At 35.8% G+C, this 26,951-nt stretch overlaps 2 protein-coding genes across 2 annotated transcripts in view; one reads left to right on the forward strand and one right to left on the reverse strand.

Moving 5' to 3' along the window:
* Positions 1-1,179: 1,179 nt before the first annotated feature.
* On the forward strand, positions 1,180-3,492 carry LOC123531718 (sulfotransferase 1B1-like). The gene is made up of 3 exons (XM_045312930.2): positions 1,180-1,405; positions 1,794-1,897; positions 2,999-3,492. The coding sequence occupies exons 1-3, from the start codon at positions 1,246-1,248 to the stop codon at positions 3,182-3,184; spliced, it is 450 nt and encodes a 149-aa protein (XP_045168865.2). The 5' UTR covers positions 1,180-1,245; the 3' UTR covers positions 3,185-3,492.
* A 933-nt stretch (positions 3,493-4,425) lies between these two features.
* LOC123531719 (uncharacterized) overlaps positions 4,426-26,951 on the reverse strand; it is a 132,632-nt gene continuing 110,106 nt past the window's right edge. The window contains exon 16 of the mRNA XM_045312932.2: positions 4,426-4,964. Coding sequence (XP_045168867.2) covers positions 4,896-4,964 — 69 coding nt within the window. The 3' untranslated portion in view covers positions 4,426-4,895. The remainder of the gene's footprint in view (positions 4,965-26,951) is intronic.

Below are 26,951 nucleotides of genomic sequence, written 5' to 3' on the forward strand. Positions count from 1 at the left end.
TAAAATATTGGTGCAAGAGTTATGCAAATTGTGTCATATGATGGGGGTGATGATGTGGAGCAACTACTTTAAGTTTGAATCAAATCCATTTAGTAATAACTGAGATATTGTGAAAATGCATCAAAATTAACCTTAATTTCTAAGTAAAAGGGGCATAATTCATGAAAAATTGGTGCCAGAGTTATGCACCTTGTGTCATATGATGTGAGTGATAAGGTGGAACAACTATTTTAAGTTTGAATCAAATCCATTTAGTAATAATTGAGACAGAGTGAAAGTACATCAAAACTTTAACCTGAAATTCTAAGTAAAAAGGAGGGATAGTTCATGAAATATTGGTGTGAGAGTTATGGCCCTTGTGCCATATGATGTGGGTGATGATGAGGAATAAATATTTTAAGTTTGAAACAAATCCATCAAGTGATTACAGAGATAAAGAGAAAGTGCATCAAAACTTTAACCAAGGTGCGGACGCGGAAGGACACCGACGCCGACGCTGACGCCGGGTCGAGTAGGACAGCTTTCCATACGTCGTATAGTCGAGCTAAAAAAGTAATTTGTTAAAATGGTACTTTTTTTTGTAAAATTACATTTTCTTGTCTTCAAGTTTACTAGTAAGACCTTGAAAATAGTCCAAAGACAAGTTACAAAGTCGGCTAATAAATAAACATATTCATCAAACTTTCTGTACATTGGTTGTACCATAAGCACATACATGTATACATGTCCCTGTAACTATCTACAAAGTGTACTCTACATCTAAGTACCGTAATCCTTTACATACATGTACTTCTAATTGTTACAAGTATTCTCAAAAAGTACAATTTTACAATATTAATGAACAACGTTAGGGCAATTGATTTCATTTCATCTGTTATAAAAGAATATATGAGCCGCGTAATGAGAAAACCAACATAGTGGCTTTGCGTTAGGCATGGATCCAGACGAGCCTGCACATCCGCGCAGTCTGGTCAGGATCCATGCTGTCCGCTTTCAAAGCCTATTGCAATTAGAGAAACTGTTAGCGAACAGCATGGATCCTGACCAGACTGCTCGGATGCGCAGGCTGGTTTGGATCCATGCTGGTCGCAAAGCCACTATGTTGGTTTTCTCATGGCACGGCTCATAGGTATTCTCCAACATTTAAATATATGATCATGACTTAAAGTACAATTTATTTCATATGTACTTTATTTTCTATTATTTTTCTTACAGTTGCTCAATACACATGTACCTTACAAATATATGCCGAGGGAAGTGAAAGAGTTAGGATGTAAGATTGTGCATTTACTGCAGAACCCCAAAGACCTGGCTGTTTCTTTATACAATCATACACTCGGAATACATCTGTTTGAATATCACGGAAAATGGGAACATTTTCTGCCTTTATTCTTACAGGGGAAAAGTATGTTCCTTAAATACGTCTACAGTAATTGTTTTACATCTTATTACAGAAATCGTCATTGGTCACGGAAATAAATTAAACAAAAAAAAAAACATCAAAATTCTCGGTGTACATAACACATATTTTAAGCTTTTATACTTTAAATTTTAACTTTTTTTCTGCTTTCTCTCAAATAAATATGTGATATAACGACATAGCCGGCATATTTGCTCCAATTGCATAATCAGAAATACTTCTTGTGTTATTTGAACTTCCAAATAAGCAGCAAAAATGTGTCTGTTGGAAAATAGAATTGATGATCGTAACCTTTGTACAGTGCTACTTTACCTTTTCAAATCTGAAGGAAAATCAAAGAAAAATAAGTAATAAAACTGTGATATATTTACAGCAGAGTGTAACAGTTGGTTTGACTATGTACTCAGCTGGGAGCAGGTCATTTCTGACAATCCTGGTTTTCCCATACATCTGATCTACTTTGAAGACCTAAAACAGGTAAAACTATTGCATTACTTAAATTTCATCCTTTGTATGTATACAGTTGAAGAAGAATATAATTATGATCTTATTTGTCTGAATAGTTTCTTGATATGAGCCGCGCCATGAGAAAACCAACATAGTGGGTATGCGACCAGCATGGATCCAGACCAGCCTGCGCATCCGCGCAGTCTGGTCAGGATCCATGCTGTTCGCTTTCAAAGCCTATTACAATTAGAGAAACCGTTAGCGAACAGCATGGATCCTGATCCGCGCAGTCTGGTCTGGATCCTTGCTGGTCGCATACCCACCATGTTGGTTTTCTCATGGCGCGGCTCATATATTCTTATGTCAAAAGGCATTTCATCAGGTTATCTTAATCCTTATCATGCTGGACACGATTGATTTTATCCGTTTGCGACCAGTGCAGATCATGCACTGTTCGCCATTTAGTCAGTATCGTTTTGGTATGCATCCCTTTTAACAGTTAATGGTACTGTCCAAACTGAAGAGTGGACAAGTTCATTATAGAAATTTAGCAGGGTAAGGGTTAATACAATCTTTAACAGGAAACATAGTCTTTGTCAAATGGCTAGATTGCTATGATTTTTTACACAGCTGCGTCTCGTGTAGTTTCTTGGAAAACTTGTATACGAAACGGTCGTACCCTTGTATGATCGTAAGAGACTGCTAATAGGGTCTGAGCACTTGGTTTTACTGCCTCTCTGTGGGTCTAGCAGGTATACACAGTTTGATCCCAAATGTCATATTTTATATCGATGTTATTGAGTAGTATATGCATTAGTCCACTTCTTTGTGCTTACACCATCACAACTATATGAGCCGTGCCATGAGAAAACCAACATAGTGGGTTTGCGACCAGCATGGATCCATACCAGCCTGCGCATCCGCGCAGTCTTGGTCAGGATCCATGCTGTTCGCTTTTAAAGCCTATTGAAATTGGAGAAACTGTTAGCGAACAGCATGGATCCTGACCAGACTGCGCGGATGCGCAGGCTGGTCTGGATCTATGCTGGTCGCAAAGCCACTATGTTGGTTTTTTCATGGCGCGGCTCAATTATCATGATTTAATACCATATATTACAAGTTCTTATTCAGAATACATTACACGAGCTGTATAGATTAGGACAATTCCTCAGCATAGAAGACCAAGATGGCCTGTTCGGAGATATAGCAAAGAAATATCAGTTTAGTAACATGGTAAGAGATAAACAGCAACATAACGGAACAGAAAGTGAATTTATCCGAGATGGATTTTCTTTTTTCAGGGAGGGTAAGCAATAAAAAGATGCATATTTCTACCTGTAGGTGGAATATTTACTTCCCTTGCTAATGCAGCATTACTTGCAAGCCTCAACTTTGTCATTAGAAAAAGTTAATTTTTATAATGCAGGCAACAAACGTTTTCTGTAAGAATATGTTTATGATTCAAATTAAAATGGCTTATACTTTGCTATAACTTTATTGCATTATTGCTTGGCTAAAACTGCAGAAAGTGTTTCAAGTTACGACTATACAAGAAGGCTAGTCTAGGAAAGCAAGCCTGCCTGTTATGAGTTCTGGTCCTTTTGGTTCGGGGATCTTTTTTAGCTTAAACTGATCTTTGGGGAAGGTAAAGCAATGGAGGATGGGGGCTTGGTTGGGAGTGCGTGAGGGTTGCTGCACATTTTATTACCTCCACTCTCGAACACGCAGAGAAATCGAATCTGCCATCATTTTGCTTGGTTGCGTTCTCTACATCCTAACTACCTTATTAATTTTCATGTTGTTTTGTTGTTTTTTTTCAGGCGAGATTGGGGACTGGAAAAACTGGTTTACAGTTAAACAGAGTGAAACATTTGACAAAATCTACAAGGACAAAATGTCAGGAACTAAACGCAAGTTCATATACGATTACGGAACAGCCACACTATGATTGACCTACTTTAGATTGATTGAATACAATATTTAGATGGAAACATTAAATCTATACACTTAATGTGTTGAAACGAGGTCAAAGAAGTATGTCGTCCTACAGTCAAAGATAAAAAATATGGGGATTATAACATATTCAGACTGGGTATTCGCAATTTGGATGAGGTCGTTGACCATTAAGAAACTGTAATAAATATTTATGGCGTCAGTATTGACAACAGTTGAATTTATTACATACTCATTTGTAAACTCCGTTAAGTAACAGTGGAACCTAAAACGTCAATATTTTTCCATATTAACGTTCATATCTGGTGCGTGACGTCATTTGTGACGTCAGTTTCATGCATTCCACCGCGTTTAAAAGTTCTTCAACGACGATATTTTCAATTTTACTGAGGCTGAAGAACAAATTATATCATTTATATAATAATTATAAGTGCAGTATGCGTATGTAATAAAAAGATTATTAGATTTGCATAAAAAAATATGCACTTGTTCTTTTGCGGAATCATATTACGCTTCTAAAGTCGCGCAATATTTCCGCTGCAGAACTCGTGCATATTTCTCGATACAGATCTAATAAACTATCTATTTTCGTGTAACGTCATATGCAACATTCAATAGCAAATTTATTATCGATTTTATAACATTTATCTATCTTACAAATTACATATCAAACAAAAATTTATGTGCGAAATCAAATTCATATCAATTGTAAAAAATACATTTATGACAGATGTTATGGTGTTATATCAAACTACATATAATGTTACAAACAATATTAGATTCAGTTGACAGCGCTCAGATGTCTTAGGAAAATAAATTGTCTCCAAAGGCAAAATGATTGTCAGTGACACTTATAACAGTTTTATGTTTTAGGCTATATGCTGTGTGCTGTATGCGTGGCTTTCGTATAGACTTTAAACAATCTTATATTCGCAGTGTCCGCAGTAGTTTTTAGATTATTTTGCCACTTTTTTATTGCCATGTGTCAGGTTGTTTGCAACAAAAATAGAAACAGCCGCTGTAGTAAGCAGTATGTTGCACACCAGTAGTGCATTCAGATATACGCCTTTTAATTTTACACAACAGGAGTGGCTGCATCCAGGGCATCTTGCATTCCTTTTGTCAAACATTTTGTAAATTTTATCTGAAATAGACACAAAAAATGTATAAGAATATCGAGACATGTATTAACATATAGTGATTGGCGAAACGATTCGAATAATGATACATACATTAATTTTTCTTGGGGTTTTAATAGTACAAAAATAAAAATAGATCGAAGTAGGTGCTTGGAAAACCAATATCAACCTGATTTGGTCTAAATTTATTCCTTATTTCTTAATTAAAGATACGATTGTAATAACAAGATTGACTATACATTTGTTCATGTAATAAAACAATTATTGACTTTTTCACAGGTTGCTATCAGGATTTATCAACCCTCAAAAAGTTATATTCACTTCGCCTTCGGCTCGGTGAATATAACTCTTTTCGGGTTGATAAATCCTGATATCAACCTATGAAAAAGTCAATAATTGTATAACATCATTAACATGAAATTGTATAAAGTCAATATAGGATTTTAAATTGATCGTTTATGCGCCAGGTGTAGGCTGCATTTTTCAGTGCTCTCAAATATTGATAGTTTTCTGACATTTATACTTTGTTCAGAATTCTGAAAATTGGATATATTGGATATCATCTAGTCGTGGTTGGAGTGTTGTAAATTTAAGGTGAATCATAATTGTGATTTTGAAGTTATTTTGATTTTTAAAAAAATCATTATTGCAATTAAATTGCCAAACTTTCATATATCAGCATAGCCTGCAGCAATAATGTGTTTCAGTGAGCGAATGTCACCGAGGATTATTTATAAAAGATCAGAGTTGCACAATATTGGACAATTACCAAGTGCACAAAAGAGACCTAATCCCATGATTATCAAAAGATTGAAAGAGTTTCGATTAATTCAATATAGAGGGACTCGAGGTGGGAAAAACCAGATTAGACGAGCATGGGACACTAACAATGGGGTAAATAATAACAACTTGATACGGATAAAACCTGAAAACTGTACATTAGTTCAGGGGCAGAAAAACATCAAAATTTGCTCCGTCAATACAAGATCAGTGAAAAATAAAACACTCTCCATATGTGACTTCATCCTTACAAATGAATTCGACATTTGTGCCATAACTGAAACATGGCTCGGTAGCTCTGTTGACAAAGCGTGCATCGGCGAACTCGTGCCCGACTGTTACAAAATGAAACATGTCCCTCGTAATGGTAGGCGCGGCGGGGGCGTAGCAATTATTCACAAGAGAGCCATACAAGTGAACATTGTCACATCAAGCAAAGACAACGAATTTTCCCAATTTGAGTATATGGATTGCAATGTAGTTACAGGCGGACACTCCATAGGCCTACGGCTTGCCATTATATACCGGCCACCCCCTTCCAAAGAAAACGGTTTTAAACACAAATATTTTCCTGGAGCAAGAATGGCCCAATTTCTTAACTAAATATGCTACAATTGACAAGACCACCATCATTGTAGGGGACCTTAACTTCCATCTTGATTTACCGGAAAATAGTGGACACAAAAAGTTTACAAGCAGTCTAGAGGCATGTGGCATGCGTCAACATGTACAAGAACCAACACATGTAGCTGGGCATACGTTGGATGTAGTGATAACTAGAGATAATGATGTCACGGTTTCAAATATCGAGGTCATAGATCCTGGACTCTCTGATTCAAATGGAAAGATGTCACGTGATCATTTTGCTGTGATATTTGACGCTAAAGCTTCCAAACCACCCCCAGTACGAAAAACTGTGTCGTACAGGAAATTACGTTCGATCGACATTGACTCATTTCGAGAAGACATACGAAGAATAGATTTCTTTAACACACAATGCACTCCATCTGATACTGATATCGATGAATTTGTGGAGGAATATTCAAATCAGTTAATTTCTATAGTAGACAAACACGCCCCTTTGACTACCAAGACTTATGTGTTAAGACCTTCATGTCCTTGGTATACCGAGCAACTCCACAAAGCAAAACATCAGAAAACGAAAATTTAGAACGGAAATGGCGTGAAAGTAAGCTCACAATCGATCACCAAATTTACCGAACACAGTGTGCTGAAGTGAATAAAATGTTAAAACAAGCTCGTGTTGAATACTATACAGGCAAAATTGACTCATGTGGCAGTGATCATAAGAGTTTATCAAAGATTACCAAAAATCTTCTTGGCGATACAAATCAGGTGATTTTACCATCACAATCATCTCCACAGCATCTCGCACAAGATTTCAGTGACTTCTTTATTGGAAAGATCGAAACAATCAGAAACGATATAGCATCGCAAACACAATCTGTATCTGATTTAGATGACATAGAAACTGAATACACAGGGTCAATTATGTAGAGTTTACTCAAGCCTCAGAAGACGAAGTGAAATCAATTATCAAAAAGTCAGCGAACAAATCATGCGAACATAGATCCTATCCCAACATGGTTATTAAAAGAATGTCTTGACGAACTAACACCAGTGATAACAACATTATGAATGCATCTCTAGATGCTGCGTATGTGCCCAAAGCGTTCAAACATTCACGAATAAGACCTCTTCTAAAAAAGCCAAGCCTAGATTCTAATATCCTAAAAAACTATAGACCTGTGTCAAACTTGCCGTTTCTGTCTAAAATCTTAGAAAAAGTGGTAGATGTTCGAATTGAAAATCATCTGAGGAACAACGAACTTCATGAAGTTAATCAATCTGCTTATAAAAAATTCCACTCAACCGAAACCGCCCTTTTAAAAGTTCAAAATGACATTCTTCAATCGTTGGATAAGAACAATGTGACTATTCTTGTGTTGCTTGATCTCTCTGCAGCATTTGACACTATTGACCACGGGACGTTGATTCATCGCCTTGAACGTCACTTTGGTGTTACAGGCAAGCCAACTCGCATGGATGATGTCATACCTTAGTGACCGCTACTCCAGACCGTATGCATAGATGGCGAGCTATCACAACCAGTGCTAATGAAGTACAGTGTACCCCAAGGGTCTGTCCTGGGGCCAAAGAACTACACAATGTACACAAAACCAGTCGGAGCTATCTGCAGAAAGCACGGACTGAACAATCATTTCTATGCGGACGATTCGCATTATATCAATCCTTCAAACCAATAAATAAAATGTCTATTGAAGAGACCATTCATCGCGTTGAAAGTGTTTAAAGGATATAGTAAGTTGGATGAATACTAACATGTTGAAACTCAATGCTGAAAAACAGAATTAATCATATTTTTCATCTGAACACAAGACACAATCTGTTTCAAACATATCTGTGAAAGTGGACGGCTCTGAAATCAAACAATCAGGCAGTGTCAGGAACCTCGGTGCTTTCCTGGATTCGAACATGAGGATGGAGCAACATGTGAATAGTGTGTGTAGGAATTCCTATGCACAGCTGCGGCAAATTGTCACATCAGACAATATATAACCGCAAACGCAACCAAATCTCTAATCAACTCTCTTGTTACATCACGTTTGGATTATTGCAACTCTCTTCTATATGGAATTCCAAAACGGTCAATGAACAAACTGCAATATGTCCAAAACACGGCAGCTAGAATCGTAACCAGAACATCCAGATACGACCATATAACGCCTGTTCTGCGTGAACTCCATTGGCTTCCTGTGCAATGTAGGGTAGAATACAAAATTATAACACATACATATAAGGCACTCAAAGATCAATCACCAGCTTATGTAGCGAACATGCTAGAAATATATACACCATCCAGAAATCTGAGGTCGCAGAATAATGCATGTAAACTAGTGGTGCCCAAATGTCGAACAATACGATTTGGTGACAGGAGCTTTCAGACAGCTGCTGCGAGGTTATGGAATGCCCTCCCATCTGGCATAAGAGAGTGCAAGACCGTGCAAAGTTTCAAAAAAGCGCTAAAGACGCATTATTTCATGCAATTCTTTGGCAACTAACATCTCACTGATTACCTGATTTATAATGTAGGTACTTTGCCGGCCAATTAATTACTTTAATTAAGAACTCCAGTGTGACAGAATAATGTTGGCGGTGTTTTTTTCTGTGGGATGTATCATGGATGTTCTCCGGACCGTTTAGGTAGGGATTGACCCAATCATCCGGGACGGTTTGCATGCTGTGATGCATTTCGCAGACATCATACCGTTTAATTCTGTCTGTTCAAAATGTAAGATATCTTCTGTTCTATTCTGCTCTGACCTGTGTCTTTGATAGGTCAGTTAATGTTTTATGATATTGTATTTTTGTTTCATGTTTTGATCTGCCTACCTTCCAATTTAAAATGCTTGGTATCTTATTACCGTAATATAATTTTAATTTCTTCTATAATAGTTCAATTCCCATTTTTTATTGAACATTATATAAATGTTTTTATGTAAAGCACTTTTGAACGTATTTTTATATGAAAAGAGTGCTATATAAATGTGGTATATAATAATAATAATAATAATAATAATAATAATTTTTTCCTGATCAAAAAGGCGATCAAGGTAGGTAACGTATATCAGTAAATTACAGAAAATGAGTAAACACAAAATAAGTTAATAATAAAAATAAGTATCATACACAGTAAGTATCTTAAAGAGCAAGTAATGAAGGTAAAGTAAAAATATTCCTTTTTTTTTTTCGTATTTTCGATTTACGTATTTTACACACTCTATAAATGAGCCGCGCCATGAGAAAACCAACATAGTGGGTATGCGACCAGCAAGGATCCAGACCAGCCTGCGCATCCGCGCAGTCTGGTCAGGATCCATGCTGTTCGCTTACGGTTTCTCTAATTGTAATAGGCTTTGAAAGCGAACAGCATGGATCCTGACCAGACTGCGCGGATGCCCACTATGTTGGTTTTCTCATGACGCGGCTCATTTATAGAGTGTGTAAAATACTTAAATCGAAAATACGAAAAAAAAAAAGGAATATTTTTACTTTACCTTCATTACTTGCTCTTTAAGATACTTACTGTGTATGATACTTATTTTTATTATTAACTTATTTTGTTAAATTCTATTTTGTCGCTCAACATTACGTTTGAAGCTATCTGCCAACAGAAAAAATAATTATCCATTTACTTTGAAATTCGAAATCATTGGGAACAATAAGAGAGCTGAAGATGTAAAATCTATGGATAAAAATGGATATCCTTACTTCCAGATACATAGTTTAGAAAAAATTGACAGCATAAAATATTGTTCCTAACACAACTAATCTGACGGAACTGCATTTGTTGAGGTTCGGTTTGGGCCAGTTGTCTTCGATACTGGTGTGACAGTTGTCTCTGTTTCAGGTACAATTGTCGTGGGCTCTGAAGCACACATTACATGTTAAATATAACTGAGTATTTTCAAATTGTATACTGCATAATAGTTTTAATTTGCAGCAAGTAATATTAAACTGTGATAAATATTAAAAATGTTTATGAATTCGCGCCTCTCATTTGCTTTGCTTTACAAGCAAATGTTCGGCGGATCTTATTCAGTTGCTAAGACCTGACTGAACTGTTTGCTATTATAGACGAATAAAGTTTCAAAAGTGCAGCATGTAGTTTTAAGTGAACATGATGTAGCATCTAACTCTTACTCATTCCAGACGGAGAGCGATGCATGCTTAAACCAGACGGTTAATCCCCCCAGTGCCTAGTGGGAAACAGTTAGCCTTCACAGAACAATGGTTAAGCAATTGTTTTTATCTTTTACCATGCATCTTACATAATTAAAAAAATGTTGAAAATGGCATCAAACCAAACAACAAAAGGGATAGGTCGTGTATTTACCGTCACAGGTACAGAAGTATCTGATCTTGTAGTCACTGCATGGTACAGGGAAATTATCGTCATTGAGACAGACAGATCAAGCCTAGGTACTACACTGCATAATCTCACCTGTACTGTATGATGGTACTAGTATATCTAAAGTAAAGTATTTATTTCTGACCTTCAAATGAAGTATAAAATGCACATTCATGAAATTTTTCAAAAAATAGTAATCCGCAAATATTGCATATTACTTCAATAACTTAATAAACATTGTCAGATAATGCTTTTGATGTCATTTGAGGTATTAAAGATTTCTTAACCCCCCCCCCCCCCCCCCCCCCCCACCCACACACCTCCTTCGATGGGCATAAATTGACCGATAACGGCTAATCGATACACTCGATAAACTGTCTTCAAGGGAGACAATTTCGCCAATAAACCAATAAATTGACTTAGATTTCTGTGTGTGAACATATTTTACAGCACTGTTCTTCCTAAATGACTTGTCAGTATCTAACATAATGTGACGTCATTCTAGCGTAAGAGTGTTTAACAGAGAAAAGCATATTAGAATTCACGTCAACGTGCGGTGACATCAAAGTTTTTGTTGCGACAAAGAAAGAGCGCAACTATATTTTAACTACTATTTTAGATTAAAGGCATATTAGAATTAAAATAATTTATAGCAAAACCGTTTTTACACTATTTATACACTTGGGCGGTAATACGTCGTGAAATTATTACGCCCGACGTATAACCGCAAATCGTGTATAAAGAGTGTTAAAGCACTCGTTTCCTGAAAATTATTTCTTAATTATTACATATTCATTTATATTTACATTCGCCCTATTCTTTTCCATTGAAACTTTTGACGTTCATTTCGTATGAACAGCAAAAGGAAAGGCACGAAAGTTACGTCATCGCTGCTTAGTGATAACCGACCGCTGTTTTGACGACGTCCGCGTATAGTCAGGGAGAACATTCCTTAGATGACGTCACAGTTGTTCCGTCTGGTGAAGAGAATGGCCGGGAAGCTGATTTTAATGTTAAATGCTACAAATTATATGCAATTCATAATAGCATATAGTTTACAAATGGAAAGGATATATAATGTAAATATAAGAAATAAAACAATTTTTTCAATGTCAAATTTCATATCGGGTGCGTGACGCCATTTGTGACGTCAGTTTCATACATTCCGTAGCGTGTAAACGTTCTTTAACGACAATATGTTCAATTTTACTCAGGCTAAAGAGCACATTATATCATTTATATAATGATATTAAGTGTCGTATGTGTATGTAATATAGATATTATTAGATCTGCATCGATAAATATGCACTCGTTCTTTTGTGGAATGATATTGCGCTCCTAAAAGTCGCGCAATATTTCCACTGCAGAACTCGTACATATTTCTCGATACAAAACAAATAACCTATAATAACACAACATTCAATAGGACGTAACCCAGAGAAAGCGTACGTTGTGACTCGACGTTCCTACAGTTAGTATTCTAACCGTTGAACTCCGTTAGTAGACGTTTTGTAAATTCGATGATTTACAACTTCTAGAGTATGTAACAAAGGATCACTAAAAATAATGTAAAAGTAAGGTGCATGGTTGCGTTCAAAACTCGGTCCCTACACTTAAAACATACCCATAAATTTCAATCGGAAATGAAAACCAATCAGTTGCGATTTATTTACTAACTTAAGACTTTAAAGTCAGATATAGGTTCACTTACCCGCACCACGTTCCTTTCTTTGCGATCTGTAAAGAAGAAACATTTACATTAAACCATAACACACATTCAAAGGTTGTGAACGAATGATCTCTAAAATGAAATACCGTTTAGGACAAGAAAATAAAATCTATAAAAGAGAAAAGCGACAAAACGTTTGTATACTATTCAAATAATTTCCTTTAATCATCAAGTTTGAAATACATGTATATACATTCCATCGATGTACGTGGTGCTAACAAACAGCACAAACAACGTCTCCTTCCATCTGATGATGTTGAATACCATTTATAATTTTAACAGTATTTTTTCAGTATTGCATGTATAAGCAAAAGAACTTTATGTGTATTTTTGTTTTGGATGCTTCAAAAAGAATGACGGCATGGGACTTTTGAAGCGGTTATATAGATAGTTGGCAGTTCTGTAGGGTCATTTGGTTATGACCATTCAGTCTATCAGAATTTTAAGAATCCTGGTACTTGATCTCGATGACTTTTTTGGATACACGTAAAAAGAAGAAAAAATATCAACAACAATATTGGTGGATGGTGTTAGACATTTTGTATATCGCTTGGTTGATGTAGCACCTTTTCGTGGGTCATTCTTTCGCGTGCACCTATATATTATAAAGACACTTTGGAAATGTTCTTGTTTCGTCCAGGCGCGTGCAACCGTGATAAATATGGAACTATCAACGCACCATGGCAAAACGTTTTACACCACAGAAAGAAACATTTTATTTCGCGCTGATGCATGCGCTTATATAAAAAAAATGCGAGTTGGCGCGCACACCGTGACGAAATAGAAACTTTGGCACGCGCACATGGGCCACGCAATAGTGTTCTATCAATCGCACGAACAACATTGCGACAAATTGAAAAACAATTATTTGGTCATGGAGAGCACAAAAGAAACAAGTACAAAATATTTTTATACAATGGCGTACTAGCCAAGTCGAAGCAACGACAGATTTTTTTCTTGGCGCACTCGCCAGAATCGCAACAAGTATTATTAATGGCACACGCGCAAGTATGAAATAGTTGTTTACTTCTCTCGCGTTGATGCGTTGATAGTTTTTTTTCCGCTATCGCGTACAACTGAAAATAATACTTCTAAAATTTCGTTTTTGCAATATATTTTATCATTTATCATTTTTTATTATTTATCATTATTTCTCATATTTTATTATTCATCCTTATAGCCTCCCAGCAATGTTCAAAATATCGTGTGGGTAGAATGTAGGGATAACGCAAGTTTTTTCGTGTTATGATATCTGCTGAATCCCGAGGGATTGGTTGGTGCCCGAGCCCGTTAGGGCGAGGGTACCAACGTATACCGAGGGATTCTGCAGATGTTATAGCACTGTAGGACCACATTCGTAACAGATGTTACAAATGAGATCGCATATGTAACAAAAATCAAGCACATTTGTAACAACTTTTGAGACAAATGTGATCGATGCCGATTTTTGATGTGACATCTGATCACATTTGTCACATACCATTTTCAATCGGGAAAATGAACAAAAAAGTGCATTTTTACATCTGAAACACATTTGTAACATGTTTTAGCTCCTTTGTATGAAGTGACAAAGTAAGCTATTGTGATCAACCTTTGTATGTCGTCCGTCGTCCGACCGTCCGACCGTCCGTCCGTTCACATTTTTCTTGTGAATACGATAGAGACAACATTTATTATTTGATTTTGACAAAACTTGCACAGAACGTGTATATATCTATGATATCTCGGTTCCTTTCAAAAACCAGCCTTATCACCTTATTCGTCTTGGAGTTATGGCCCCAGAAATGGAAATAATTCTTGATTTTAGCCTTGTGAACACAATAGAGACCGCATGTTTGTTTTGTTTTTACTAAACTTGCACACAACTTATATATCTAGAAGATCTCGGTTCCTTTCAAAAACAACCGTATTGCACCATTTTACTTGGAGTTACGGCCCCTGAATTGAGAAAAAAACATGCTGATCTTATCCTTGTCAACACAATGGAGACTACATTTATTATTAGATTTTTATTAAACTTATAAAGGATCCTCAATTCCTTTAAAAACAGTCATATCGCGCCATTTGTCTCGGAGTTATGGCTGAAATGGCAAAATTTGCTTATTTTAGTCTTGTGAACACAATAGAGACCATATCTATTATTTCATTTTGACAAAACTTGTATAGAAGTTATATATCTATAACATTTCGATTCTGTGCGAAAACCAGCTATATAGCACCATTTATCCTGGAGTTATGGCCCCTAAAATGACAAAATTTGCTGACTTTAGCATTGTAAACATGACATACTAGATCACATTTATTATTTGATTTTGACCAAACATGCATTGAAGTTATATATCATTAAAATCTTGCTTTTTTTCCTCAAAGAGTATTTGTCTTAGATTTATGGCCCCTGAAATGGCAAAAATCTCAGGTTTAATAACATGTATAGTGTAGAATTTCTCATGTTAGCGATAGTGGGCCATGACGACCCTCTTGTAGATTAAAGGGATATTTCCGGTCAGGTTAATATCTTGGTACTGGTTTGTTATCTGGCAATTAAACTTGCAATGGAAAGAATACAGTTATCATGACTGATCTGTTCATAGTAGCATGGCTCTACATGTCACTTATAAATTTCCCATATCGGTTTTGGTTTCAAATTGTAAGATTTCATTTTTACTGAATGCATGAATATATGAATATGTATGATTAAAGGGGAAGATGCACACCACAAGCAATCCCTGTTCAAGTTCTATAATCTGCAAATCGCTGGTTGTATCGCTTTAACAACAAATAAAATGCACTAAAAACAAGACCAAGGCAGTCTCGATTACATAGAAAGTCTTATAAAAGCTTGTTTTCATAGAACACCGGGTATATATACATTTATGTATACTTTTGAATAGTGACTAGCTTGACTATTCGAAGACTGTTCATGGCTATTGTTCTGATCCTGATGTCGTCGGCGTGCGCAGGTTCGCTGCAAGATAAGTATTTTGTCAATTCGCATTGCTTTGAACATCAAAGACAATGGATACATCAAATGAAATATGTCCTATTTAATACCCTGACGTGAACTTTATTGGATAATATTTACTAAGAGAGTTTTCTTGCCAGGCCTGGTGTCTGCATTCGTATGGAAACACTCTTATTTTGTATCTCTATAGGAGCGGCACAAGTAACTCCATCGGTGAGGGTGGTGCAGTGGATAGTTTTTGCAGATTACGAAACCGGCGGAGCCTGTTGAATTCCCAGTCAGGGCCGGACTTTCCAGAGATATTGTGTCTCTCATCCACCTAGTTAAGACTTCACGTGTACCGGTGCGTTTTACCAGACCCGTAAACGATTGCATGAGTGTAAACTCGTATATGAGCCAGGGTATAATTTCAATTAATATTATTATTAATGGGAGGAGCTAACCATCGACTAGAGTGTCGAGGGATACACGTTCGAGATCGGGTGATAACTACTCGTATCTGTTGCGATTTTCGCCTATCGGTGCTGGGAAGTTGTCTGTTACTAACATAAAGATACTGTTGTACTGATTTTAATATTTTTGACATTTTTTTCATCATCATCATCATCATCATCATCATCATAATCATCATCATCATCTTGAATTGGTCCTTTGTAGGATCAATGGTAAGATTAACTGTATTACCTAAATACTGTTGAAAACAGGCGCTCTGAATCCAACAAACAATCATAATATTCATCAAAACCATTCAGGCTACAGGGTGCCAAAATTTAAGTTGCAGTAAAAGGTGTAATATGATCACTACAGATTGTCAATAAACGGTGGTTATTTGTACCAAAGTATTTAGAAATCTGACTAAAGCGAGTTATGATCCGGACAAAAACGTATATATTACAACAAAATAACAAAACAAATCTTAGTTCAAAGTTGATCATTTGTACCAAATTTGAAAATGACAATGCATGGGCAAGTTATACCAAGGACAAGAACCTATATATAACTGCACGAAACGCACAAACTCCGCTATTTCACGGCGGGATTATAATAAACGAAGGCATATTTCCTTACAAGCGAGCTCGGTAGGGTGAGGGTAATTTAAAACTATGTGTAAATTCTTAAAATCCCATAGACATTAGTTCGCAGCATGCACAAGGTCGGGTCCTCCTAGTCTTACGACTCCGTCCATGACAAGTTGTATATAATTTGTCCCAGGACATAGCAGCTTCCTGTTTGTCACCCAACTTGAGACAGCTTTTGATAACGAAAGATAGGTACAAATGTATGTCGCCACCGGGTTCCAACCAGTGACCTGAGCATGTGGGTCTACATTTCAGCTAGTCGAGGTAACAGTAGAAGTAGCTGACGTTGTAATTATATTATAGTGGTAGTGGCAATGGATGCAGAAATGATAATAAAACTTGAACCAAGTCACGGGAAAATTGGCATTCGGACATTTTCGTGAATTTCCGGAAACTCTATATTAAGGCTAATTTGTGCATTTATGCATCTGAATTAGGGTCAGAAAACTTCATATTCAGGTAGAATAAGCCTTCTTTGAAATAGGAGCGAACGGTGTGGGCTAAGATCAAACTGCGGATGCACAGGCTGATCTGGGCCCACACTGGATGCAAAGCTTCGAAGATACCCGAAGGCCCATTTTCTCATCATGCGGCTCAAATAATTTTATGACGTTATTGACGTCGACAACGACGACGCTAACTTGTAATGGTGCTTATGGTAGTCATTTAATGATGGTGCGATGACAACCAACTGATTGAACATTTGCAGTATAAAACTTAACATGATACATATGTGCTTCTCATGTCAACCCCCATGTTGGATAAACACATTCGTAACACATTTTACTTGTTACAAATGCGATCGCATACATACGAAGTCTGTTACAAATGCGATCTGTTACGAATGTGGTCCTACATAGCACAGTGACAATAACAGCAGTTTTATGCTAGAATACATAATAAACAGTATAAAATATGTACATTTCCAATCATTTATATTAAATTACAAAATTATGAATACAAATCATACAGATCATACGGATAATGTCAGTTTTATCGATCATTAATAGAAAACAGGATGAGTAATAAGATATTGAATTATTATCTTTTAAGGATCCGGCTGATAACTTGTCTGTCAATTATTATATAAGAACTTTTAATTACATGTTAAATGTATATTCTAGCTTATAAATCATAAATCTAATATTTATCCAACACTCATAAGTGTGGACCATTTCTCTTCCATACTCGGTATTATGTTATCAGGAAGAGATATGTTTTACAGCTAATAAGAATCTAGAATTACTATCGAATGAGAAAAAATATTTTAAAAATGGTAATTTAAAGGATTTCTGTTCTTTCACTGCTATTCGTTCTTCCCTTTACAAGATGGACAGGAGGCGGTTATAGCAATACTTGTACTGAATCACAAGTTTCTAGATGAATTTAAAGCAAATGCAAGAAAAAGTGCTGTGGAAAGGGCATTGTGGAAGAGAGCAAATTACTGCATGCTGTGGGCAACGACACCATGGGCTTTCGTTGGTAAGTAAGCATGCGGTCATATATGAGCCGCACCAAGAGAAAACCAACATAGTGCGTTTTGCGACCAGCATGGATCCAGACAAGCCTGCGCATCCGCACAGTCTGGTCAGGATCCATGCTGTACGCTAACGGTTTCTCTAATTGCAGTAGGCTTTGAAAGCGAACAGCATGGATCCTGACCAGACTGCGCGGATGCGCAGGCTGGTCTGGATCCATGCTGGTCGCACTATGTTGGTTTTCTCATGGCACAGCTCATATATGTTCAAACAACTTAACAAGTGTAAGAGAATCGATTTGGGGAAAAAAAGACTCAACAAATTACCTGATTCTTGGGATGTTAAAGGATAAAAGTGAATTATGAATACATTTATTTTATTTTTATCAGCTTACAGATACAGATTTGGACTTGTCCGCCCGTCGTTCAATAGCCATAGCGTCACATTATAGGTTAATATATGAAAAAAAAACACCTCATGGCAGTTTCCCTGCGAATATGTGAAAATCGAGCAAGGAGATGGCAGTTGCTTATTAGCACATCCATTAGAATCTATATACATGTACCACAGCAGCGCTATTGTCCTTTGATTTATTAGAAACTGCACAATATTTCTCTATCCAGTGCCCTATTAAGATACTTTGTGTAGCAATTTCTGTTCACCAGCAAATACTTCAAAGCAAGTGTATTCTTGCTTGCTTTTTCTTATAAAAGTCATTGTTCTTGAATATAAATAAAGCTATTTCTATAAAGTCAAGTCCTGTTGCGTCCAGAGATTACAAGTCAAAGGATTTGCTTGTTTGATTTTGCTCAAGATTATTCGTTCATTATTTAAGAAATGATATATCCCAAACAGTGATTTGTCATTGAATAAAATCATTGTTTGGAGTTTAGATGCGGAAGAATTATATCACGAGGGCGCAGCCCGTGTGATATAATGGTACGCATTTAAACTGAAGCATCTGAACGATGAACCGTGGTAAATTAGACGATAAATCACAAGAAGGCCTTGCATGATTGTTTTCATTCTGACATGCTCATTGACATATTTTAATAAATTTTATGCTGGACTTCATTTACCCGAGAAGTAATGTATCGGATGTCATGCGGCAATTTGACGTCATAATTGACGTCATAAAATTAATGCTCTCTTACCGGTTCGCGCGTCAACCGTTGTTTATCGCAGAATATACAGAGATTGATTTCCTTCTTTGTTTAACTGGAAATCAAATCGAGCCATGTTAGAATGAATGATAACCCACAGTTTTCAGCCTTCTTTGTTTAATAGGAAAACAAATCGGGCTGTGTTAGAATTCAAATAAAAGCGAATGAATGTGATCCGATATTTGCTCGTAGGTTATCAAATTTAACAAAATAGTGCTAAGAGTCTTGTGAGATTTAACAAATAATCAAGGCTTTCGAATGGTTTATCGTCTAATTTACCACGGTTCAGTGTTCAGATGCGTAGGAATTGAACCACGAGGGCGTTAGCCCGAGTGGTTAAATACTGAACCATCTGAACAATGAACCGTGTTAAATTAGACGATAAGTCACAAGAAGGCCTTGATTGTTTTCATTCTGACATGCTCATTGACATATTTTAATAAATATTATGCTGGACTTCATTTACCCGAGGAGTAATGTATCGGACGTCATGCGGCAGTTTGACGTCATAATTGTGGTCATAATGCTCTCTTACAGGTCCGCGCGTCAACCGTTGTTTATCGCAGAATATACAGAGCTTGATTTCCTTCTTTGTTTAACTGGAAATCAAATCGAGTCATGTTAGAATTGTTAGATAATTCTTACATTTATGATTTCTAAGGTGATGCCCCTGAGTATTTCTTTATTTGGTTGTTTTGTTTTTGCTGGCTTCATGATTTCATTGTCTTCGTATTTTTGTATATACAGTAATCATGTACACGTTATTACACATGTTGAGGTAGGTGCGTTCTTGGTTATTTTTATTATTAATTTTAGTAAAAAGTCGACTAAGTGCTTTCCATATATGTTTTTTTATTTTGTATATTTTTATATATATTATATTGAGCCGCGCCATGAGAAAACCAACATAGTGCGTTTGCAACCAGCATGGATCCAGACCAGCCTGCGCATCCGCGCAGTCTGGTCAGGATCCATGCTGTTCGCTAATGTTTTCTCTAATTGCAGTAGGCTTTGAAAGCGACCAGCATGGATCCTGACCAGACTGTGCGGATGCGCAGGCTGGTCTGGATCCATGCTAGTCGCAAACGCACTATGTTGGTTTTCTCATGGTGCGGCTCAAGTGCTTTCATATATGTATCAATTTTGTGAGTAATTATATTGTACCTGTCAGGATACTTGATGAACACGCATACAAGCCGACTGGAAGGTTTCAGCGCCCTTATTGACGTTTTCATGTCAACCGTGTCTGAAGATACAGAACTACCATATCTCAAAGAAAAGATCCATATACTTCTTACTGGTAATATATTTAAAGATACGTTAAATCATTAACTTTCGTGAGGGACTAACGTTTATGGATTTCGAGAAAGATTTAAACTTTCATATATAATTCTAACGAACAAATAAAATTTCTATATTTTTAGTGGGAATGCTCATGTTTATGTTACAAATTTTCTCTTCGTATCCTTAATGGCTTCGAACTCATGATTTTGGCCAAAATGACCTTTCTTTCAATTCAGTATCTGGTCATGTTATGAACATTAGAACATGAGATTTGTCTGTTTCTAAACTATTTTAAAAAATACTAAATCAAGAAAAATATGTCTGAATCGGGTTGCAGCGGCAACAAAAGCTGTCCTACCATATTGACCAGTACACTATGGAAGAATTCGTACTCAAAAACCATTTATATAAAGTTTTATAATTAAGGCAGTTTACCTTTACAAACGCCTTTCAAGTTTGAATGAAAAAATAGTGAAAATAGTATGCATTACTTATTCTCATGTGTTTCCATAACATATAATATGTTTGCAACTATGCCTTCTTAAATAATATGATTTCTTGTAATTTTCTGTTTTCCCACAGTCTGGTCAGTTCCTTTAAAAATCTTATCAATATTGAAAGAATGAACTAAACAGTTGAAATGTTTTATAAAACATTGATAGTTATAATTCAAACCGTAGATTACATTCTATGTAACATGAGTAGATGCGGGTAAACATTCAAGATTGAATCAAGACTTGAAATAATACATATAAATTGTATGTAATTATTTTTACTTAATAGGTCAATACAAAACTTACGCAGTACTGGACAACGGTAATCAATGGCTGCCCGAGAAAAAGATGGCCAGCAATTTTAAAAAGCTTCTTGGAAAAGAGGTATACTATAAATTGCTCAGTACTTAACTTCATTTTACACAGTTTATATATTGCAAATTGCGGGAAAAAAAGTGTTTTGACGTTGTGCTTAAACTGTAACTTCCATTGACTAAAGCTACCAGTTTACATGTATGTACCGGCAATATCTTTAACAAGTGAAGAATGGAGACGTAATGTCCTCTATGTGTACTCGTAAATTACAGCATATTAATCCAAACTGTACGCATTTTACTTGAAGAAAAAATCTTCTTTAAACTGTTTTTTTTCTGAACGAAGAGAAGATAGGATTTACTTTTGTTAAGTGTCGTAATATTGTCACCTGTGTATATATCATCTTTTATGACAGTTTAATATATGAGCCGCGCCATGAGAAAACCAACATAGTGGGTGTGCGACCAGCATGGATCCAGACCAGCCTGCGCATCCGCGCAGTCTGGTCAGGATCCATGCTGTTCGCTTTTAAAGCCTATTGGAATTGGAGAAACTGTTAGCGAACAGCATGGAGCCTGACCAGACTGCGCGGATGCGCAGGCTGGTCTGGATCCATGCTGGTCGCAAAGCCACTATGTTGGTTTTCTCATGGCACGGCTCATATAAATAAATACCAGTTAAGCAGGTCAAGATTTTGTTTTTTGTAACACTTTACTTGTCAGTCATTTCATCTTTTGTTTATTTAGATATGGGACGAGTTTGAGATGGAACTTCGCTCCAGTGTTCAAATACACGTGTATCGCGAGTCAGATATTCCTAATAGGCACGGGCACTGTAATTCCAATCCGTATATACCAAACGCCTTAAGGCGTAAACTGGGTATGGCACTAATGCCCGAAAACACAAGAGCAAAATCAACAAGAAAAAGAAGACGGTGACACCACTGAAATAAAAAAAGAACTTTCTCTCTGATGGATTCATTATTATTATATTGTTGTACGTCGAGTCGGATTTGATCAGATGATATACTTACTGTACATACTTGAGCAAGAATGAGAGGTGACACAGAATTAAGAGTAACTGGGTGTATTTACTGTTAGAAGCAAATTGAGTACATGGTGCAGAATAAGAATCCAAAATTAAACATGCGGGTTTCAGTCAGGTACATTATGACCGACGTCTGTTTGAGCGTTCGTCCGTATATGTATCCGGTCATAACCAGAAATGTACTATATATATAAGTTACAATTTATATTGTTATAAAACATTCAGGTTGTGATCGGCAGATTACATATTCACCATATGCGACTTTGTTTTCTCCGGATTTTACGATAACATCCGAAGAATGCCGAATTGCCGAACGAGAACGTATACTCACATAGAAATTGCCGAGTGTCATTACGGTAGTTTTATAGGACAAAATGAAAGAGTTGAAAAAAAACTATATATTTGAACCATACACTTCCCGAAAAGGGTATAGATCTATATGGAGATAAAACAAATAAATTTCAGCTATGAAAATGGTTTGTTAAGGATGTACGATCGAATTTTTTCTAACGTTAAGATTTTTTTCATACTCTGTGAGCTTGAAGAACATTTGTTTTCAAGATAAACAAGAGAAGAAAAAACATAGGTCACCGAACTCGTTTTAATTTTATAGGGCATTTTCTACACCCACTGTTTAAGTATTTCTGAAATTTTTTAAAATTAAAAAAAATGGCTGTACTTTATAAAACATATAATATCCTATTTAATGTTATAGAGATTTCATGTCTTACAGGTTAATATGAATACAAGGTGATGTCAGTATTATATAAGCATAAATGTCACAAACAAATCTCTTTCATTTTTACATGTTGACATAATTACCCCACCCACTTTACTTTCAATGGAAAAAATCTATTTAGATCTACAAAAATTTTCTGACGGTAAGATTTTAAAAATATTTTGTAGCTTTAATGACGCACAAAAATGCTGTAAAATGGAAAGAAAAAAAGTAGGGGTCACCGTGCATCTAAGAGATTTATTAAGAAAAAACTGTCAAAAACTGGTGAATTTTGATATTTAATGTCCTTTTTATTTAATTAATATTTTCCAGATAAAATAAAGAGATATCTTGAAAATTTTTATTTCAATTATAGCTTATCATTATATGTATCAGTCAGAAAAATATCAAAACGAAACCTGATCTACTTTCATAGATATTTGAAATTACCTACCCCTACCCCGTTGTAAAACTTACGTCAGTTTTAGATAAATGCCAGCCAAAAATAAGGGTGGAAAATTTTTTTTCGCGAAAAGCAGAATCTATTTGCTTAAATGGTACTTTATTAGCTATATTTTAATGATTTAGCATTAATTTTCGGCAAAACTTTTGTCGGAAGGCAATATTTAAAGAAACATTTTTCAAAATGGCGGATATCCTGAAAAAAAAAACGCTCGTACATCCTTAAACATGGTTCAGCGTGTTTTATTCCATGTGAAGAAAATATATATAATTGCGCAATAGTTCTTGTATTTTACAAATATTTTGTTTCATTTATAACATCAGCTAATGATGACTTCTTTACCATGTACGTATTTATATAATGAATATACTTTGTGTCTGTGATAAGTCTCTTATAATACTCTTATATAAATGGCAGTGTTCTTGTATGTAATTTGATATGTTTATAGCAAATATTGCATTTTTTTGCAACTTGTATTTAAATATAATGATGTATATTTATCTTCCCTCATTTAATTCGTTCTAATGCGGTAGCTTCTTGTGATACTCGAAGAAATTAATGAATGTAAAATTGGATTGCAAAGTCGTGAACTACCATCTCGGCAAATTGCCCAACTTTTCAAAAATTAATGCATTTGATTCAAAATAGGCATTTAACGGTGTACCGACTTTTACAGATGTTTTTTGGTATACCTTACCAACGAACATTTTTTGTACAGTATATATCAATGAAACGCATCTATACATTAGCGCATAATGCAACATTTGTTGATTGTTTAATTAACATATCAAACTTTCATTTTATAGTAAACGTATCTATACATTATTTACTTAGCTCATAATGCAACATTTGTTGATTTTTTATTAAACATATCAAACTTCCATGTTTATATTTAACGTCATTGAAAATGTTTCAAATTTCTCGCTCAGTAGACATAGAGCGACAAATCTTGATAATTGCAACATAATTGCCAATCCTACTTTTGATGTATTATAATTATACACTGGTTCATAAATGTGACACGTTTTGCTGTTTTGTAACAGTACAATCGTAATATCTTCAATCATTATGTAATATTAAAGTGATACTTCATCTCATTATCGAATTGTTGTTCTTGTTTTAATATAAAAGCTGAGAGGCGAACATATCCTAATTTTTCTTGTTGAGAAATCAAATTTTTATATTATACATAAACCCGTTTGCAGTTTTTGGCGTTTAGCTTGTGTAAGGAGGGGATAAACTAATAGATAATAGGATTCGCGGCGACCTAAGTTATAGACGTATGCATCAAAGCGAGAAAGCATTTGAAAATTGGTTCAGTTTGTATTCTAATAGATTAGTGGTTATTTGAACATTGAACATTGTTTGGGCACCTCTGAATTGTCCAGACATCAGCCAAAACGGAATAAGTGCATTAGAGTAATGAAGCACTAATCCAGTATATGCGCTAGGGTGACGATATTACCACTTTATTACTAGGTGCCGCGCGTAACCTTTATCGTAAAAGTCGAACAAAATTCTACTGAAATTAAGTAATGGGTACCCACCAGAAGCTATCAGATGTGTTGCTGTATACAAATTATTTCCAAATTTCATTTATTGATGAAAACAAAACGTTCATAAAATACACATGTGTTATTTTTTGTTTATTTGAAGGTTCAAAAAATTAGATTCTATCTTTGTAAATTTTAGGGTGTATCTTTATTTCTTGGTGGACTGCATTGCCTAGGATGTTGATGCCGGAATGTATGGTTATTAGAGGTAAAATCCTGTGAAATAATATGAAAACAGGAGCATAAAAGGTGGGGAATATAACGATTATATGTCACCTAGTTTACCAAGTGAATTTGCTTGTGCGTATTACGCATGTTCGGATCTTCATCAAACTTGGTCTGTAGCATTATTATAAGATCCTCTCACAAGTTTGTTCAAATGGGGGCACTTGGCCCCTTTTAAGGGCCGCTAGAGCTAAAAATAGAAATATGTTTAAACGACTTCTTATCATGAACCGCTTGATTCATCTTCATCAAACTTGGTATGTAGCATCATTATATGGTCTTCTCCAAATATTGTTCAAATGGGGGCATTTGGCCCCTTTCAGCGGTCGCTAGAGCTGAAAATAGAAATACCTTTTAACGACTTCTTCTCATGAACCGTTCGATTGATTTTCATCAAACTTGGTCTGTAGCATCATTATAAGGTCCATTCTCAAGTTTGTTCAAATTGGGGCACTTGGCCCCTTTTAGGGGCTGTTAGAGCTAAAAATAGAAAACCTTGAAACGACTTCTTCTCATGAACCGCTTGATGGATCTTCATTAAACTTGGTCTGTAGCATCATTATATGGTCCTCTCCCAAGTTTGTTCAAATGGGGGCACTTGGCCCCTTTTAGGGGCCGCTAGAGCTAAAAATAGAAATATCTTTTAAACAACTTCTTATCATGAACTGCTTGATGGATCTTCATCAAACTTGGTATGTAGCATAATTATATGGTCCTCTCCCAAGTTTGTTCAAATGGGGACACTTGGCCTTTTAGGGGCCGCTAGAGCTAACAATAGAAATACTTTTAAAAATCTTTTTTAATTTAATTTTTTTAAATTCTTTTTTAAATTTAATACTTTGTCACAAGCAAGATCTAATTAGGTCAAAGTCGGCCGCAGGTGAGTGACTTAGGCCCACTTGGGCCTCTTGTTCTGTTTCGTTTTATCCTATCTACTGCTTGCTTGCTTTTTGACTAGATTTATAAGTATTGTGATAACTAGGGACTCACTGGCTCTGGGAAATAATTTCAATGATGTTCGCTGGAACTGCAAACACGATACAGAAAAGCAAGATTGAAACTATGTTAGAACCGATGCCAGTGAAAGTGCTAGAAAACACTCCGTCGCCGAGGGTATGTGTATAATTATTACAAAGTAACAAGAAATGCTGTGTCTATAAAGGAATATTCTTTTAGAGCACATCTTACGAATCTATCTTTGTCCCTTTTTATCACAAATTTACAACAAAAAGATAAGACAAGGGCTGTCACAGGAGACAGCGCGCTCGACTATTTCGATGCTGGATAGTTAAACTGGGCACATCTGAGGAAGCTGGAGCTGTAACTGGAGTGGTTAATGACTCCAATGGTGGATGAAGATATTGTCATGGACAATAAGCTTTAGTCTGTGTAAAAAATATTAAGTAATAAGAGAGACAAAGTTAAAGTGTATCAAAACACTGAATAAGTATAATTCTAAGCAAAAAGGGGGCAAAATTCATAAAATATTGGTGCAGGAGTTATGAACATTGTGTCACATGATGTGGGTGATGATGTGGAACAACTACTTCAAGTTTGAATCAAATCCATGTAGTAATAACTGAGATAGAGTGAAAGTGCATCAAAACTTTAACCTGAAATTCTAAGTAAAAAGGGGGAAGGTGGAGAATTCATGAAATATTGGTGCAAGAGTTATGGCCCTTGTATTGTATGATGTGAGTGATGATGTTGAACAACTATTTTAAGTTTGAATCAAATCAATTTAGTAT

The sequence above is a fragment of the Mercenaria mercenaria genome, chromosome 11 (genome assembly GCF_021730395.1).
Source record: "Mercenaria mercenaria strain notata chromosome 11, MADL_Memer_1, whole genome shotgun sequence".
NCBI lineage: Eukaryota > Metazoa > Mollusca > Bivalvia > Venerida > Veneridae > Mercenaria > Mercenaria mercenaria.

Excerpts from the sequence above, each read along its gene's own strand:
- LOC123531718 (XM_045312930.2), top strand. The coding sequence starts at position 1,246 with ATGCCGAGGGAAGTGAAAGAGTTAGGATGTAAGATTGTGCATTTACTG. Across the intron at positions 1,406-1,793 it reads TTTATTCTTACAGGGGAAAA|CAGAGTGTAACAGTTGGTTT; the intron begins GTATGTTCCTTA and ends ATATATTTACAG. Across the intron at positions 1,898-2,998 it reads ACTTTGAAGACCTAAAACAG|AATACATTACACGAGCTGTA; the intron begins GTAAAACTATTG and ends GTTCTTATTCAG.